Raw genomic sequence first — 17501 nt, 5'->3', positions numbered from 1 at the left:
AGACAAAATAGTTAACGGTGAAAATGGCCTGAACTCTGCCTGACACAAGCTCCCACCTGGTCGCCCAGCCCCAGTTGTTTCTGTCTGTCTTCCAGGGAGTAGAGGAGACACGAGCAGCTGTCCCACAGAGCCTCCATCTCAGTGGGCTGGTCCTTAAATGCCTGGCTGGCCTTCACCAGAGCTTGCAGCTTGTCCTGGGTGGACATAGCACAGCTTGGACATGTGTTGATTCAACTCTGTGAACATTCTTTAGACCATATTTAATAGTGTCATTGTATCGGCCTGCATTGGGTTGTACAGGTGTTCATCTCGTTGTGTCTGTTTGTTTGCTGTTTGTACCTTGGGTAGATTTGGAATGAACTTAGTGTCTCCGAAAGACTTGTAGTTTCCCATGTTGGCATACAGACCAGCTGCATACACCAAGAGTGCCTAAATACCAAACACAAGAAAAGATACAATAAAATTCATCCTGTGTAGAGCACAATGAACATCTTTATAAAGACAGAAACAGACAAAGACTGTGTACCTGGTACTCCTCAGAGCTGAGCCCAGCTGCTGTGGCGACCTGCTCCAGCTCTGCAGGCGTCTGCTTCCTGAAGATTCTCTGCAGCAACACAAAGATATCTGCCGACTCTATGGACGTCTGCAGCAGCACTGCCAGACCACCGTACCTAAGACAGCAAATGTTTTTTTGGTGAGAAATGTTTTATTTATTGATTTCAATGGTGCTTGATTTGAACTTGCTTCATCCTGAGATTAGTAACGTACCATGCAGCGCGTGACAGGTAGTGGGCGTACATCTTCTCGTGAGGGGAAAGCAAACGAAAGGCTTCGCCGCAGTCAAGAGCACAGACACCGATGTCATTTGGGAGGTAGTACTGGGAGTCGACCATCTTTAGTCTGAGGTTTAACACTGACGGTGAGGAACTGAATAAGGAGAGGTGAAGGGAGGTGGGGAAAGAGAAAAGATTGAGGAAGAGCGGGACAGATGAGGGAAAAGTGAGTCAGGATGTGTAAATGGGATGAGAAAGAAAGATGGAAGACAGAAAGATGGAAAAACAGGATAGTAATGAAATGAGTGGAGCATGGGATAATAGAACCAACCACATTGGCTTTTCTTTCCTTCTACATAACTATGAGATCTAGCTAGTGTTTGCACACCTGTCTGTCACAGCGTTAAGCAGGTTAGGCAGATTGTGTACTACAAACACAAAGGCACATTTATAACGGTTATACCGATGTACTCGTAAAACACTAAACCGGCTTTTAACATTATATATTATGAGGAATATAATCCACTCAAAGAACAATGATATTCCATTTACAATAATATAAAACAGAAAAGCACCTCATCATATTTGTATTATCACAATTGTTGACAACTAAATTCCTATTGATCTATAAAAAAAATGGCAAAGCACCAATATTGATTGATTATAGTTTCTTATATTTGAGTATTATACAAAGATACTTTCTGTAGAGGTAAAGGGAGTGAATAAAGTGGTGCGCAGTGTAATGAAAGGACATTGTTAAAGTATAAAGAGGTGAGTTTAAAGGTAAAACTGGTTTTACCAAGCTACTAGTATATTCAAATGACATAAAGTTTCTGATACAAACAGCAGGTGCTCATAACGGACCACAGCAGCAACTCCAAAGGGAGCCAGTTATAATGACTGAAGTCAGTTTCGGTTTCACTTTCAACTAAAACATAATAAAGTGAAGCTCCTCTCTGCTCCTTTAATGAGCTGCTCACAGATGCATGTGGAGGAAGTAAATACTGTAAATACTGTAAATACTGTAAATACGTTTAGTCTGCAGGCCACTGCAAACATCTACATCAATGTTCCCGTTACTCTTAGCGGGTATACTATATATATATATATATATATATATATATATATATATATATATATATATATATATATATATATATATATATTTCTATGTATCATGAGCTACTATTTAGTACATTTCGAGGGGTATAAAGGCGGATACCAACTCAACAGCTTGTTACCTTATTTATCTTCAACAGCTCCGGCGAACGTCAAATTGCAGTCTCACGCTGTACACTTCCTGCTACGTAAGACCCGCCCCTCAACCAATCACAGGTTGTAGATTGTGGTTAAAGGAAAAACTAACCAATCACGAAGTAACTGCGCCGAATTTTTGATGCACTTCACGTCGTAATTTTCTGACCAAGGGCAAGCGTGAACAACACGATATATACATTTCTAAAACCAAGTACACAAGCCTGTGACACTACATAAAACAAATAATGACACTACATCAGGGGCTACTTGACGAGATGGCCGAGTGGTTAAGGCGATGGACTGCTGATCCAGTGTGCACATGTAGGTTCGAATCCCATACCCATGTGTTCATCCCCTTAGACATTATAAGTGTTATAATGTAGATAGGTTTACAAACCACACAGTATTTAATCAGTTTATTGATTTCTAAAAAACAGGATGAGAGAGTGAATTATTTACAAGGGATGCGCAACATAAAGTATTACGTTTTCTTTGATGAATGGGACAACTAGTCAGATGCACTGACTAGAAATGGTAGCACCATAAGAGAAATGTTAACAAACATCTGGGCTTCCAACACATCTGTGTGTGTGTGTGTGTGTGTGTTTATTTTAGGGTTCATGCTTGGATTTTGCCTTCCCTCCTGTCAGGAGGCGTTGCAGGGAGTATCCAACGATAGCAGTCTGAAAAGCTCAGGCTCTTGTCCACAGCACAGCTGGTGCAGTAGACGATCCCCAGAGCCAGCATCACTACGAGGAACACACACAGAGGCACCAGCAGGGCCACCGGGAGCCAGCTCTTGTCATGCTTCCGTTTACCTGGAGCCTCCGCTGTGCCACTGACGTCCTCTATACTATCCACGTCAGATCCCTTCCCAGCGGCTGACCCGTTTGCAGTTCCATCACCTTCTGTCATAGTTTCAGCCTTATTATCAATTTCATTGCCTGTGTTGTCTTTTTGCGTTGGGGACGGGGCTGTCTGATATCGCTTTGGTGATAGGGCATCCCATTGGTTAAGGTGATTGTCTGACCCATGAGCCATGTCTGGGGCGAGCACTTCTGGGGCTTCTGTCAGCCAGTCAACGTCAAAGTTAGTGTCAGCTTCAAAGTTTGAGTCAGGAGTGAATGAGGTGGACCAGGGAATATCAAGGTCAGGGTCTAAGTCAGATATGTGAGCGAAGTCACTAGGGTCAGGGGTAAGAGTAGAATATTCTTCATCTTCAAGAGAAGGCTGGCAGCTGAGCCCATCGGACTGCAGGTCCCCACTGTGTTTTCACAAGTGCCTTCACAGCTGCCCTCATCCAGGCACTCATCGATGTCCTCACACTCCCCCTCATCATCTGTCTGGTACCCGGAGTGGCAGGTGCAGAGGAAGGTGCCTGGGATGTTGACACACTGTTGAGGGCACGGTTCCTGCAGACATTCGTCTACATCAGAACATCTGCGGCCATCTGGACCCATTTGGTAGCCGGGGGGGCATGTGCAGCGGATGCCCCGCTGTGTCTCCACACAGTCGTGCTCACACCCCATGTCCACACAGATGTCTTTGATGTGGGGCTGGTCAGTGGGACCGGCGGAGTCGGCGGATAATTCAGGAAGGTCAGTTTGGCTTAGGGGATCAGGTTTGCAGCTGTACCCATCCTCATCTATCATAAAGCCCTCAGAGCAGTAACAGTAGTAGTGCTGCTCACAGCCATGGTCCCCCCTACACCAGTCCTGGTTCTGTGGAGCTACACTGGACGAGCAGAGGGGGGCATCCCTGGACCAGCCCCTGTCTCGTCGTCTCTCTCCATGCACAGCACCGTCTGCCCAACAGGAACCTCTGAGTCTGAGTTGTCTGCAGGGCATGGCAGAGAAGCTACAGACCCATAGGGCACATGTGTGAGAAGTGTGCTGACGAGGTGAAATGGGGTGGTGTAAACAGCTTGACCCCTGCCCTCGTCCTCCAGCGGTGAACACATTCCTTTGTAGTTGTACTGGCAAACGTAGCCATCCAACGCCAGGGCGCAGGAGCCATCGAGCCACCGGAAATTGTCACTGCTCTCACGCCCGCTCTCGGACGTGTGGACGGTCATGGCCACACAGCGAGGGGCCGCACAAGTCCCAGGGGTGTCTTCACGGAGCCAGTTGGTGAACTGGCCATCCTGGTCTCCTATTAGGAATGAAAGACATGACCAGGTCAGTAAAAGTAGTAATTCTCTTTAGTTTAAGTCTTTTATTTCTAACTATGTGCAACGTTTTCAGATCTGTATGACATATTAAAAGGGTTAATCCTTGAGATCATGATTAAAGCTGCAATGTGTAAAATTGTCTAATGTTTAATTTATGGCAAAATTGGTGCAAACTCTATGTTGTTGTAACCACACATCTTTCTGGGTTGGCTCTGTGAGGGGTGGGGGGTTATAGCAGCCTGCAGTGATGTCTGCCACAGTGTCTTTTTTTGATACCACCACTAGGAGTTGCCAAAGTCAGATATTTTTTCAATCCACACATATGGACTTTGAAAAGATCTAATTGATCTTGCTTGTATTTTTGTTGTAATAAAATTCAAATAGTGAGATTTTAGCAGCTGGCTCATAAGTAAATATACCATTATGTACCTTTCCCTATTTGGGGACAATTTCTGTTAAGAACTCGTCTTCTTCAGACGAGAGGAGCATGAGAACATCAGAGTGTGTGTGTGTAACTGTGTGTGTAGATTTAAACAACAGCTACATTACATAACGCCTCATGTACATATTAAACACTTGTAATATAAACTTGTGTTGATGTGAGTCATGAAGTGGGGAAGCTTCATGATATCTGTTAGTTACATGTTTGACTCTGTTCACCTGTAGTGTGTACAACATGTATGACTCTGTTCACCTGTAGTGTGTACAACATGTATGACTCTGTTCACCTGTAGTGTGTACAACATGTATGACTCTGTTCACCTGTAGTGTGTACAACATGTATGACTCTGTTCACCTGTAGTGTGTACAACATGTATGACTCTGTTCACCTGTAGTGTGTACAACATGTCTGACTCTGTTCACCTGTAGTGTGTACAACATGTATGACTCTGTTCACCTGTAGTGTGTACAACATGTATGACCCTGTTCACCTGTAGTGTGTACAACATGTATGACTCTGTTCACCTGTAGTGTGTACAACATGTCTGACCCTGTTCACCTGTAGTGTGTACAACATGTATGACCCTGTTCACCTGTAGTGTGTACAACATGTATGACCCTGTTCACCTGTAGTGTGTACAACATGTATGACTCTGTTCACCTGTAGTGTATACAACATGTATGACCCTGTAGTGTGTACAACATGTATGACTCTGTTCACCTGTAGTGTGTACAACATGTATGACTCTGTTCACCTGTAGTGTGTACAACATGTATGACCCTGTAGTGTGTACAACATGTATGACTCTGTAGTGTGTACAACATGTATGACTCTGTTCACCTGTAGTGTGTACAACATGTATGACTCTGTTCACCTGTAGTGTGTACAACATGTATGACTCTGTTCACCTGTAGTGTGTACAACATGTATGACTCTGTTCACCTGTAGTGTGTACAACATGTATGACTCTGTTCACCTGTAGTGTGTACAACATGTATGACTCTGTTCACCTGTAGTGTGTACAACATGTATGAATGTTACAATACATATCTTTAAAGGAGCTTTTCTCTAAAGGAGCTTTTTCTCACACTCTTCAGCAGAAGTCTCCACTTCAGCAGCACTTACATACACCAAACTTTCCACTTTCATTCCTCTCTATATTCTGAAGCTTTGTGCAGAGGGCTTTGTTCACATGTCACTCACAGCTCATGTTATACACGCTACACTCACTACATGCAGGAGATGCACAGAGTTCTGTGTGTTGACAGGATTTAGTGATTTATGGAGTGATACAAAGACAGATCCAGAATCTGTACAAACCTTTGACATGTGAACAACATGCAACACTTTGAACCTGCTTCATTCAGACTTCTCTTTATATCTGGACATGGAGCAGATTACACACATTTAATGACATAATGCTTCATTTACATATTTAGCCCTAAACGGCCATGGTTCAAACCTTTTCATAAGTTTTTCCGTTATAACAAGTTTATTTTTATTTGTTTTCGCGAGATCACAAGTTATTTATTTCATCTTGAAACTACAAATGTTGATTTCACTCATTTTTTAATCTATCGTTATTATTATCATTATTATTATTGTTGTTTTTATTATCATAAATATCATACTATTATTGTTATTGGTATAAGCCGAGATGTGTTCTCTCAGACGGCTGGCGTCTCCCTTAGAGATAGGGTGAGAAGCTCAGCCATCAGGAGAGACTCGGAGTAGAGCCGCTGCTCCTTTACGTTGAAAGGAGCCAGTTGAGGTGGTTCATCATCTAGTAAGGAGCCACCTGGGCGCCTCCCTAGGGAGGTGTTCCAGGTACAGCTGGGAGGAGACCCCGGGGAAGACCCAGGACTCGGTGGAGAGATTATATCTCCTCACTGGGAACGCCTCAGGATCCCCCAGTCGGAGCTGGAGGATGTGGCCCGGAGAAGAAGGGGAGTCTGGGGTTCACTACTGGAGCTGCTGCCCCCGCGACCCGACCCCGGATAAGAGGTAGACGATGGATGGTATAATTAAAATGATTGTTCTTATCATTATTTATTATTATTATTATTATTATTATTATTATTATTATTATTATTATTATTATTATTATTATTATTATTATTATTATTATTATAAAAAAACAATATTAACTTCAGATCCCGGAAGAAAAATGAAATGAACTTGTTATCATGGGAAAGTGGAAGAAATAAAATGTTTGAATCTTCCCTAAAAACTACGTTCACGCAGAAACGCGCACCATCGTCATCAACACCTTTATTTTGAAGCTTGTGACCGGAAGTGGACCGTGTTGTTGTTTACAGCTTGACGCAGCTCCTCCGAGCAGACAGCGAACATGGACGTCACATGTCAGAGAATGACCGAAACATGATCCTGCCAGTTCTCTGTGGGGAAAACCAGCGCAGACAGCAAGGTACGAGCGACATTATTACACCTGTGCTACGTGTGTGTGCTAAGTACCGGACCCGGTAGCTGTTGACGGTGGAAACTAGCTCGCCCGTGTTAGCTAAGTGAGCTAACACGGGGGGTAGCTAAATATCGTTTAACGGGAACCTCCGTGCCGGCGCCCATTATCGGACACGCCTCCCACCAACAGCGCTTCTTCATTTTCTTATTATTTCACATCTAAACTCTTCAAACTCGAGGAGCTTCATCCGGGTTGGATGTGCTGGTGCCAGCCATAGGTACGCACATGTTTGGACATTTAAAATATTTATAGAAACGTGTAAAACGTGCGACGAGAACAGTTTGTTCCTGGTGTTAAAAGCATATTTATCGACAAATGCACAAAAATACATAAGGCGCGTAACATCACAAGAACACAGGCTGCGTCCGATAATGGAACCCCACTACTGCCTGACGCCGGGCTATAAACTGCGCTGCAGCCGCAGGCGACCATCATCTGTCACACGGTGAGCTGACACACAGCTCGTTAACACGTGAAGCGTTGACCGTTTCCACAAGACGGGAGACCCGAGAGGTTTACGGTCGGAAACGTTCACGGAAATAACGTGAAATTAAATCGTGCACAGCTGTGTCCGATAATGGAACCAGTTATTGGGTGTTCAGGTTTAAAGCTGCTGCTGCTCGGGCCTGTTTGTTGCAGTGCAGTGCAGTGCAGTGCAGCGCGTGTGTGTGTGTGTGTGTGTGTGTGTGTGTGTGTGAGAGAGAGTGTGAGTTATTCGGGATGTTGGGCCGATACCGATGTTTAAAATGACAGTTTGTCTGATACAGCGATGAGGTATTTGTTCCCCCTTCTGTGACATAACTCTGCTTTAAAGTCGTTGAGCTTTGAAACAACCTTTTATTAAATATTATTATTATTATTATTATTATTATTATTATTATTATTATTAAAGCCTCCTTGTTGGGTTAGGGTTAGGGTTAGGGCCTGTAGTTAACCCAACCACTAAAGAGACGCTGAGCTTGTCATCACACGTGTGTTGTGGACGCTGACCTCACTCTGAGGCACGTGGCCGACATTTGTAAACGAGCCTCAGGTGCGTCGCGCCCCCAAAGCGCTCTGACGTCCTGCCAGAGGCTTCTTCTCCCGACCAGCAGCTGGGATGTCCCACGCAAAGAACTAAATCCATATCAAACCGGCGCAAAGTTGATGCCACACGAGGGACGACGAGGTGTCACAAACTGAGTCCATGCCAGTGAAGCTCCACGATTCTCGTCATGATTTGACACCACGCTAAAAAACTAAACTATATATCTGATGTATTTCCAAATACACTCCTGTATTACGTTTGAATACAGTTTTTACAAGATTACATTTGAACACATCATAATACCGTTAAATCTTCCCTTCACTTAAAACACCATTTTACTGAAAGGAGCCTGAACGCATCTTTAATACAAGTCAACGCACCTCCGGTACCAACTGCTAACGTTAGCTGTTAGCTGCTAACGTTAGCTAGCTCTTCTGCTGTTGTTCACAATGTAGCATTAACAGGGAAAAACAGGGGAAAATGCGTCTCCTGAACGCATCATAGTGAGTCTACTGAATAAATAGTCGTACACGACTATTTTCCAGAGAGAAGGTTCCTCTGCAAGTTCAGAGGAAACGTGTTTCATTATATTCTGGGGAAATCTTTGCGTCTCCATCCTGGTGTTTAGTGGCATGTTGAGAGTTCTGGATGATTTGCCTCCCTTAGTTTCTGACGCTGGACTATCAGGAGTGCTGAAGAGATGTATCCTGTGAGCAGAGGTAGCTGTGAGTTCTGAGGAGTTTGAAGCTCAAACCGTCAGCAGGTTGAAGATAAACAAAGTGTTTTCTTTGTGACCTGCAGATAAGTCGTCTGTAAAGCTCTGAGCTCATCGTCCTGCGGTGTTCAGTCAGACGGGACTGATGCACCAGAGCTTCTGTGGAATCCATTTTCATCCCCCGGAAAGATTTATTATTTATTGTCTGTGAAAAGACAGAAAATCAAGTGCATGTGTTGATATTTAACTGCTGCACGTCTAAACTATCGTCCAATATAAGTATATAAATAAAAACTCTACATGTGAACAGACAGACGACCCTGAGCCAGCGGCGTGTTGCCTCTATGAATCATGGGACGTTTGTCTGCAGAGACGAGACGTTCAAGTCACAAAGCTGAATACAGTTTTTCTGAGGAACTCATGGAAAGTTGACTTTTTAGAGACAAAGATACAAAACATGTGATGATGATATAGAATGTGATGCATTAAACTACCAACAGGAAGTAAAGGAGTGAAAACATCTGCAGCAGGAACATGTAACACACACATTAATGTAACAGGAACATGTAACACACACATTAATGTAACACACACATTAATGTAACAGGAACATGTAACACACACATTAATGTAACAGGAACATGTAACACACACATTAATGTAACAGGAACATGTAACACACACATGAATGTAACAGGAACATGTAACACACACATTAATGTAACAGGAACATGTAACACACACATTAATGTAACAGGAACATGTAACACACACATTAATGTAACAGGAACATGTAACACACACATTAATGTAACAGGAACATGTAACACACACATTAATGTAACAGGAACATGTAACACACACATGAATGTAACAGGAACATGTAACACACACATTAATGTAACAGGAACATGTAACACACACATTAATGTAACAGGAACATGTAACACACACATTAATGTAACAGGAACATGTAACACACACATTAATGTAACAGGAACATGTAACACACACATTAATGTAACAGGAACATGTAACACACACATTAATGTAACAGGAACATGTAACACACACATTAATGTAACAGGAACATGTAACACACACATTAATGTAACAGGAACATGTAACACACACATTAATGTAACAGGAACATGTAACACACACATTAATGTAACAGGAACATGTAACACACACATTAATGTAACAGGAACATGTAACACACACATTAATGTAACAGGAACATGTAACACACACATTAATGTAACAGGAACATGTAACACACACATTAATGTAACAGGAACATGTAACACACACATTAATGTAACAGGAACATGTAACACACACATTAATGTAACAGGAACATGTAACACACACATTAATGTAACAGGAACATGTAACACACACATTAATGTAACAGGAACATGTAACACACACATTAATGTAACAGGAACATGTAACACACACATTAATGTAACAGGAACATGTAACACACACATTAATGTAACAGGAACATGTAACACACACATTAATGTAACAGGAACATGTAACACACACATTAATGTAACAGGAACATGTAACACACACATTAATGTAACAGGAACATGTAACACACACATTAATGTAACAGGAACATGTAACACACACATTAATGTAACAGGAACATGTAACACACACATTAATGTAACAGGAACATGTAACACACACATTAATGTAACAGGAACATGTAACACACACATAATGTAACAGGAACATGTAACACACACATTAATGTAACAGGAACATGTAACACACACATTAATGTAACAGGAACATGTAACACACACATTAATGTAACAGGAACATGTAACACACACATTAATGTAACAGGAACATGTAACACACATTAATGTAACAGGAACATGTAACACACACATTAATGTAACAGGAACATGTAACACACACATTAATGTAACAGGAACATGTAACACACACATTAATGCACAGGAACATGTAACACACACATTAATGTAACAGGAACATGTAACACACACATTAATGTAACAGGAACATGTAACACACACATTAATGTAACAGGAACATGTAACACACACATTAATGTAACAGGAACATGTAACACACACATTAATGCAACAGGAACATGTAACACACACATTAATGTAACAGGAACATGTAACACACACATTAATGTAACAGGAACATGTAACACACACATTAATGTAACAGGAACATGTAACACACACATTAATGTAACAGGAACATGTAACACACACATTAATGTAACAGGAACATGTAACACACACATTAATGTAACAGGAACATGTAACACACACATTAATGTAACAGGAACATGTAACACACACATTAATGTAACAGGAACATGTAACACACACATTAATGTAACAGGAACATGTAACACACACATTAATGTAACAGGAACATGTAACACACACATTAATGTAACAGGAACATGTAACACACACATTAATGTAACAGGAACATGTAACACACACATTAATGTAACAGGAACATGTAACACACACATTAATGTAACAGGAACATGTAACACACACATTAATGCAACAGGAACATGTAACACACACATTAATGTAACAGGAACATGTAACACAACACATTAATGACAGGACATGTAACACACACATTATGTAACAGGAACCATTAACACACACTGACACCACACATAATGCTAACAGGAACATGTAACACACACATTAATGCAACAGGAACATGTAACACACCACATTAATGTAACAGGAACATGTAACACACACATTAATGTAACAGGAACATGTAACACACACATTAATGTAACAGGAACATGTAACACACACATTAATGTAAGCAGGAACATGTAACACACACATTAATGTAACAGGAACATGTAACACACACATTAATGTAACAGGAACATGTAACACACACATTAATGTAACAGGAACATGTAACACACACATTAATGTAACAGGAACATGTAACACACACATTAATGTAACAGGAACATGTAACACACACATTAATGTAACAGGAACATGTAACACACACATTAATGTAACAGGAACATGTAACACACACATTAATGCAACAGGAACATGTAACACACACATTAATGCAGCAGGAACATGTAACACACACATTAATGTAACAGGAACATGTAACACACACATTAATGTAACAGGAACATGTAACACACACATTAATGTCAGCAGGAACATGTAACACACACATTAATGTCAGCAGGAACATGTAACACACACATTAATGCAACAGGAACATGTAACACACACATTAATGCAACAGGAACATGTAACACACACATTAATGTAACAGGAACATGTAACACACACATTAATGTAACAGGAACATGTAACACACACATTAATGCAACAGGAACATGTAACACACACATTAATGTAACAGGAACATGTAACACACACATTAATGCAACAGGAACATGTAACACACACATTAATGTAACAGGAACATGTAACACACACATTAATGTAACAGGAACATGTAACACACACATTAATGTAACAGGAACATGTAACACACACATTAATGTAACAGGAACATGTAACACACACATTAATGCTAACAGGAACATGTAACACACACATTAATGTAACAGGAACATGTAACACACACATTAATGTAACAGGAACATGTAACACACACATTAATGTAACAGGAACATGTAACACACACATTAATGTAACAGGAACATGTAACACACACATTAATGCAGCAGGAACATGTAACACACACATAATGCAACAGGAACATGTAACACACACATTAATGTAACAGGAACATGTAACACACACATTAATGTAACAGGAACATGTAACACACACATTAATGTAACAGGAACATGTAACACACACATTATGTGTAACAGGAACATGTAACACACACATTAATGTAACAGGAACATGTAACACACACATTAATGTAACAGGAACATGTAACACACACATTAATGTACACAGGAACATGTAACACACACATTAATGTAACAGGAACATGTAACACACACATTAATGCAACAGGAACATGTAACACACACATTAATGCAACAGGAACATGTAACACACACATTAATGCAACAGGAACATGTAACACACACATTAATGTACAGGAACAGTAACTGGTAACACCACACATTATGTAACAGGCTAACACACCCATTAATGTAACAGGAACATGTAACACACACATTAAGCAACAGGAACCATGTAACACACACATTAATGCAACAGGAACAATGTAACACACACATTAATGCAGCAGGAACATGTAACACACACATTAATGTAACAGGAACATGTAACACACACATTAATGTAACAGGAACATGTAACACACACATTAATGTAACAGGAACATGTAACACACACATTAATGCAACACGGAACATGTAACACACACATTAATGCAGCAGGAACATGTAACACACACATTAATGTTACAGGAACATGTAACACACACATTAATGTAACAGGAACATGTAACACACACATTAATGTAACAGGAACATGTAACACACACATTAAGTCAGCAGGAACATGTAACACACACATTAATGCAACAGGAACATGTAACACACACATTAATGTAACAGGAAACATGTAACACACACATTAATGTAACAGGAACATGTAACACACACATTATGTTGCAGGAACATGTACACACACATAATGTAACAGGAACATGTAAACACACACATTAATGTAAGCGGGAACATGTAACACACACATTAATGTAACGGGAACATGTAACACACACATTAATGTAACGGGAACATGTAACACACACATTAATGTAGCAGGAAACATGTAACACACACATTAATGTAGCAGGAACATGTAACACACACATTAATGTGACAGGAACATGTAACACACACATTAATGCAGCAGGAACATGTAACACACACATTAATGTAGCAGGAACATGTAACCACACTAATGCAGCAGGAACATGTAACACACACACACCTGTTGTCAGACAACAGGATATATGAGATAACTGACGTGTCGCCTCTTGTAAAGAATGTGTCGCTTGCAGAGTGAAGTCGTTGCTCTCACTGTACCTGCATGTGTTCGTCATGTAAATATTTAGTTTATGCTCCGGTGCGTTGCTTCCCGTCCAGCCAGTCCTCCACCAGCTCTGTACCTTCATACAGTAATTGTATATTAAAAATAAAATAGAAGCAATGGAAATAGTAACAGTGACACAGGGCTCGACGCTAATGCAACAAATAATTAACTTTTGTTTCTTTTATATGTTAAGTGTTTTCCACTGATGGCAAAATTAGAATTACTCAATGTTTTCCAAAGTTTCAAAATATTAAGTTTACTATATAATGTAAGTCCAAGTAGAGCAGCAACTTCTTCCATTCAAGAACCTGGAACCATAAATGTTTAGCATTTATCGATTTTATCAAATTAAAACAGATTAATTTCCACTGACTGACCAGGTGTTTCACCGTCAGGAAGAACGGCTCATAATTCCTCTAATATTTATTTTAATTGCTATGAAAACATCTGCAAACGGTTTTTATTCATTTCTCAGCAAAAACTACCTTTTACACGATTACATTTGAACACATCATGAGAACGTTATAATTTGACCTTCGATTCATTTTAACTGAATAGAGCTTGAACGCACCACAATGCAACTCTATGGAGCCTCCACTCACCGGCTGCTAGCAGCTAACTGCTAACAGCTAACGTTAGCTAGTTTTTTACAATGTAGCATTATCAAGGAAAGAATGGCGTGCGTCCCCCGAAAGTGAGTTTACTGCGTCCCAAACACAACGTTTCGGTTCTCGTGACATCCTTACTGCCGTGTATGAATAAAATGCTCCCTTAAGCTTCATTTTATATCTTTGAGAACAAACACGTGACCTCTTTGAGCCTTTTAGAATCAGTGTGTGTGTCTTTATTTTTTGGGAGTTTGACTGATGTTAGAGATAATACAACCTGCCTTTGCACTATGTTACATATTTATAATAGTTTATAGCACCAAATGCACTTTCTGTATTTAATGTACTTGTTTGCACTCCTGGTTGGATACTAACTGCATTTCACTGGCTTGCACCTGAACTCTGCACAATGACAATACAGTTGAATCTAATCTAATAGCAGACTCACTCCTACACTGAATCCTTCAGATGATGAACATCCTCCTCCTGTACCAGATGGTCCTGTTCAGGGGTGGGGGGGTGCAGCATGTACTAGGAACAAACCATTTCAGCTCCTTTGCATGTCTCGGAAACACAAACTGTAAAATCAACACAGAGACCAGCTCCTCTACATTCCTCCTGCGCTGCGTTCACTGATTCTTTTTTTCAGTTAGATTACGCAACATCCTCGACAAGGAGGGGGCTAAAAGCTCATAACTCTCTGAGGACCCCCAACACACCCTTTCAACATTTCTAGTTTTATATGTCATGAATATTTCCTGACGGGCGAGCACACAGAGGGCGGCGGCCGCGTGTTCAGAAGCCTGTGGAGATAATAATCTAATTTACAGGATGAATCTGTTTCTTATTGTCAACAAGTTATTGTGCAGACAGCAAGTTGTTCTGTATCTCAACACTTTCTAACTTCCTGTCTGTGGCTCTCGGCTCCAAGCCCATTGGTTCCTACTGACGACGTAAATCTTAAAAAACAGTTTAATGTTTAACAAAGTCTGAAGCTGCAGCTCACATTAGCAGGAATTCAGGACACTGTAACAAATTATAATTTTTTTTTAATCTAATTTGTCTTTGTTTAAAGAAGACGCCACAATATACATAACATCTGCAACCAGAACAATAGCATCTGTAACATTAAACATCATAGCACTTCAATCTGAGCGAATGAATTAACATTTACAATAAAAAACAAGTCGAAAAAATAAAAGCACGTTCAGGATCCTTTAGAAGTACAGGAAGTACATACAATATTTAAACAGTGGAATATATTTGTGTACTGCTCGCTGTAGTTTTTACACGAGAAAATGGGGGGACTATTTCCAGCGGCGGATTAATCCACGTTCAGTGATCTAATGAGTTCTTGCGGCTGCAGGTCGGTGTATGTGGGGTCGAGTCGAGGAAGTCAAGCTAGAAATTAGAACTGATTCTTCGGTATTAAGTTGATGCCAGAAATCTGAAATTGTGACAGTACTCGTTTTTCTGCGGTACCATAAACTCACTTTCGGGGGACGTACCCTATTTCTTCCCCGGTAATCTATGTTGACATCTGCAGGAGAGCTAGCTAACGTTAGCTAGTAGCTGTTAGCTGCTAGCAACCGGTGAACAGAGGTTCTATAGAGTTGCTTTGTGGTGCGTTCAGGCTCTATTCAGTAAAAACTATCATCGGGCGAAGGTAAATTACAACCTTCTGATGATGTGTTCAAATGTAATCTTGTAAAATGTAGTTTTTGCTGAGAAACTGTCTCAGCAAATAAATCCAGATGTTTGAAGATGTTTCACAGCAATTAAAATAGATATTAGAGGAATTATGAGCCATTTAACTTACTGACAAAAACCAGTATGCAAACGGTAATAAAGTTCACGTTGAAGGATTTAGTTTTTAGTTTTTCACCACAGTATCGAGTTGTATTGTGACATCCCTACTAGAAATATTAAAAAGTGTTTTGGACTTAATCCACTCGTGCTCCTGTTCACTGTCGGTTGTTGACTCGTCGTATTTCCCTTCGGATGACATCGTCCGCAGAACGGCTTGAAAGTGAAAGTGCTGCGTCGCCCGTGGTCGTGTTGGCCTGCAGCCGGCCTCCGTCCTCAGCCACCATCTGTGAGGAAATGTTACTGCTCTGCCAAACTCCCACACACACATACACACACACGCTCTTGTTACAGAAATAGGTTTGTTTATTTATAACAGTGGAAACAGCATAAAACCAGATAACTTTAATAAAACAGCTTAAAAGTTGGAAAATTATCTAATATATAAAATTATTTAACATTTAGCTTTAATTCCTTTGCAAATGAAGATATATGATCATAAAATGTGCAGCTGAAACTATTAGTCAATTATTTATTTGATTTGCAGAAAATTACCGTGAAAGTATTTTGATGGTTGAAGTAATTTTTCATGTAAAAACCTAAAATATTTAAATGAGCTGCAGCTCAACAACTACATTAGTAATAATAATCTAATATAAAATACAGGCCGAGACATTTATACTTTTAATAATAATAATAATAATAATAAGCTTTATTTGTATAGCACCTTTCATACAAGAATAATTCATCACCATTCTTGTGAATGAGCCATATTTTGAAAGCATGAGCTCAACAATTGGGCCCCTGTGGCCCTTCAACTGGTTTACTCCCTTCAGTTAAAGCCAGTTTTTCTCCAATACACATTTAGCAGAGAAACTTCCTCTTTTTCCCGTGGTAACACAGTCTCTATTTGATCTCAGGTTTTTCAAAAATACACACTGAGATTCATCTCAGTTACCTTTACACATTCAATGTTAAACCAGGCATGGTAAAAATGTATGAAATAATTTAAATTAGTTTAAAGTGGCACTATTAAAAGGCTAAGATAAAAAGATATAAAATATCACTATTAAAAGGCTAAAGTAAAGAGATATAAATTAT

At 40.2% G+C, this 17501-nt stretch overlaps 2 protein-coding genes across 3 annotated transcripts in view; one reads left to right on the top strand and one right to left on the bottom strand.

The window, feature by feature from the left end:
• On the bottom strand, positions 1–2087 carry LOC115021680 (dipeptidyl peptidase 3-like). Its single transcript, XM_029452274.1, has 5 exons — positions 2015–2087; positions 769–927; positions 527–671; positions 340–429; positions 1–194 (listed from the first exon to the last, which is right to left on the bottom strand). Exons 2-5 carry the CDS (start codon positions 891–893, stop codon positions 12–14), a joined length of 543 nt encoding a protein of 180 aa, XP_029308134.1. The 5' UTR covers positions 894–927; positions 2015–2087; the 3' UTR covers positions 1–11.
• A 4859-nt stretch (positions 2088–6946) lies between these two features.
• dennd4b (DENN/MADD domain containing 4B) overlaps positions 6947–17501 on the top strand; it is a 60358-nt gene continuing 49803 nt past the window's right edge. For both annotated transcript variants that reach the window (XM_029450975.1, XM_029450978.1), the window contains exon 1: positions 6947–7070. The gene's annotated coding sequence lies outside the window, so the exon portion shown is untranslated. The remainder of the gene's footprint in view (positions 7071–17501) is intronic.

The sequence above is a fragment of the Cottoperca gobio genome, chromosome 16, assembly GCF_900634415.1.
Source record: "Cottoperca gobio chromosome 16, fCotGob3.1, whole genome shotgun sequence".
Taxonomy (NCBI): domain Eukaryota; kingdom Metazoa; phylum Chordata; class Actinopteri; order Perciformes; family Bovichtidae; genus Cottoperca; species Cottoperca gobio.
Note: the sequence above shows the minus strand (reverse complement) of the source record. Positions and strands in the feature narration are given on the sequence as shown.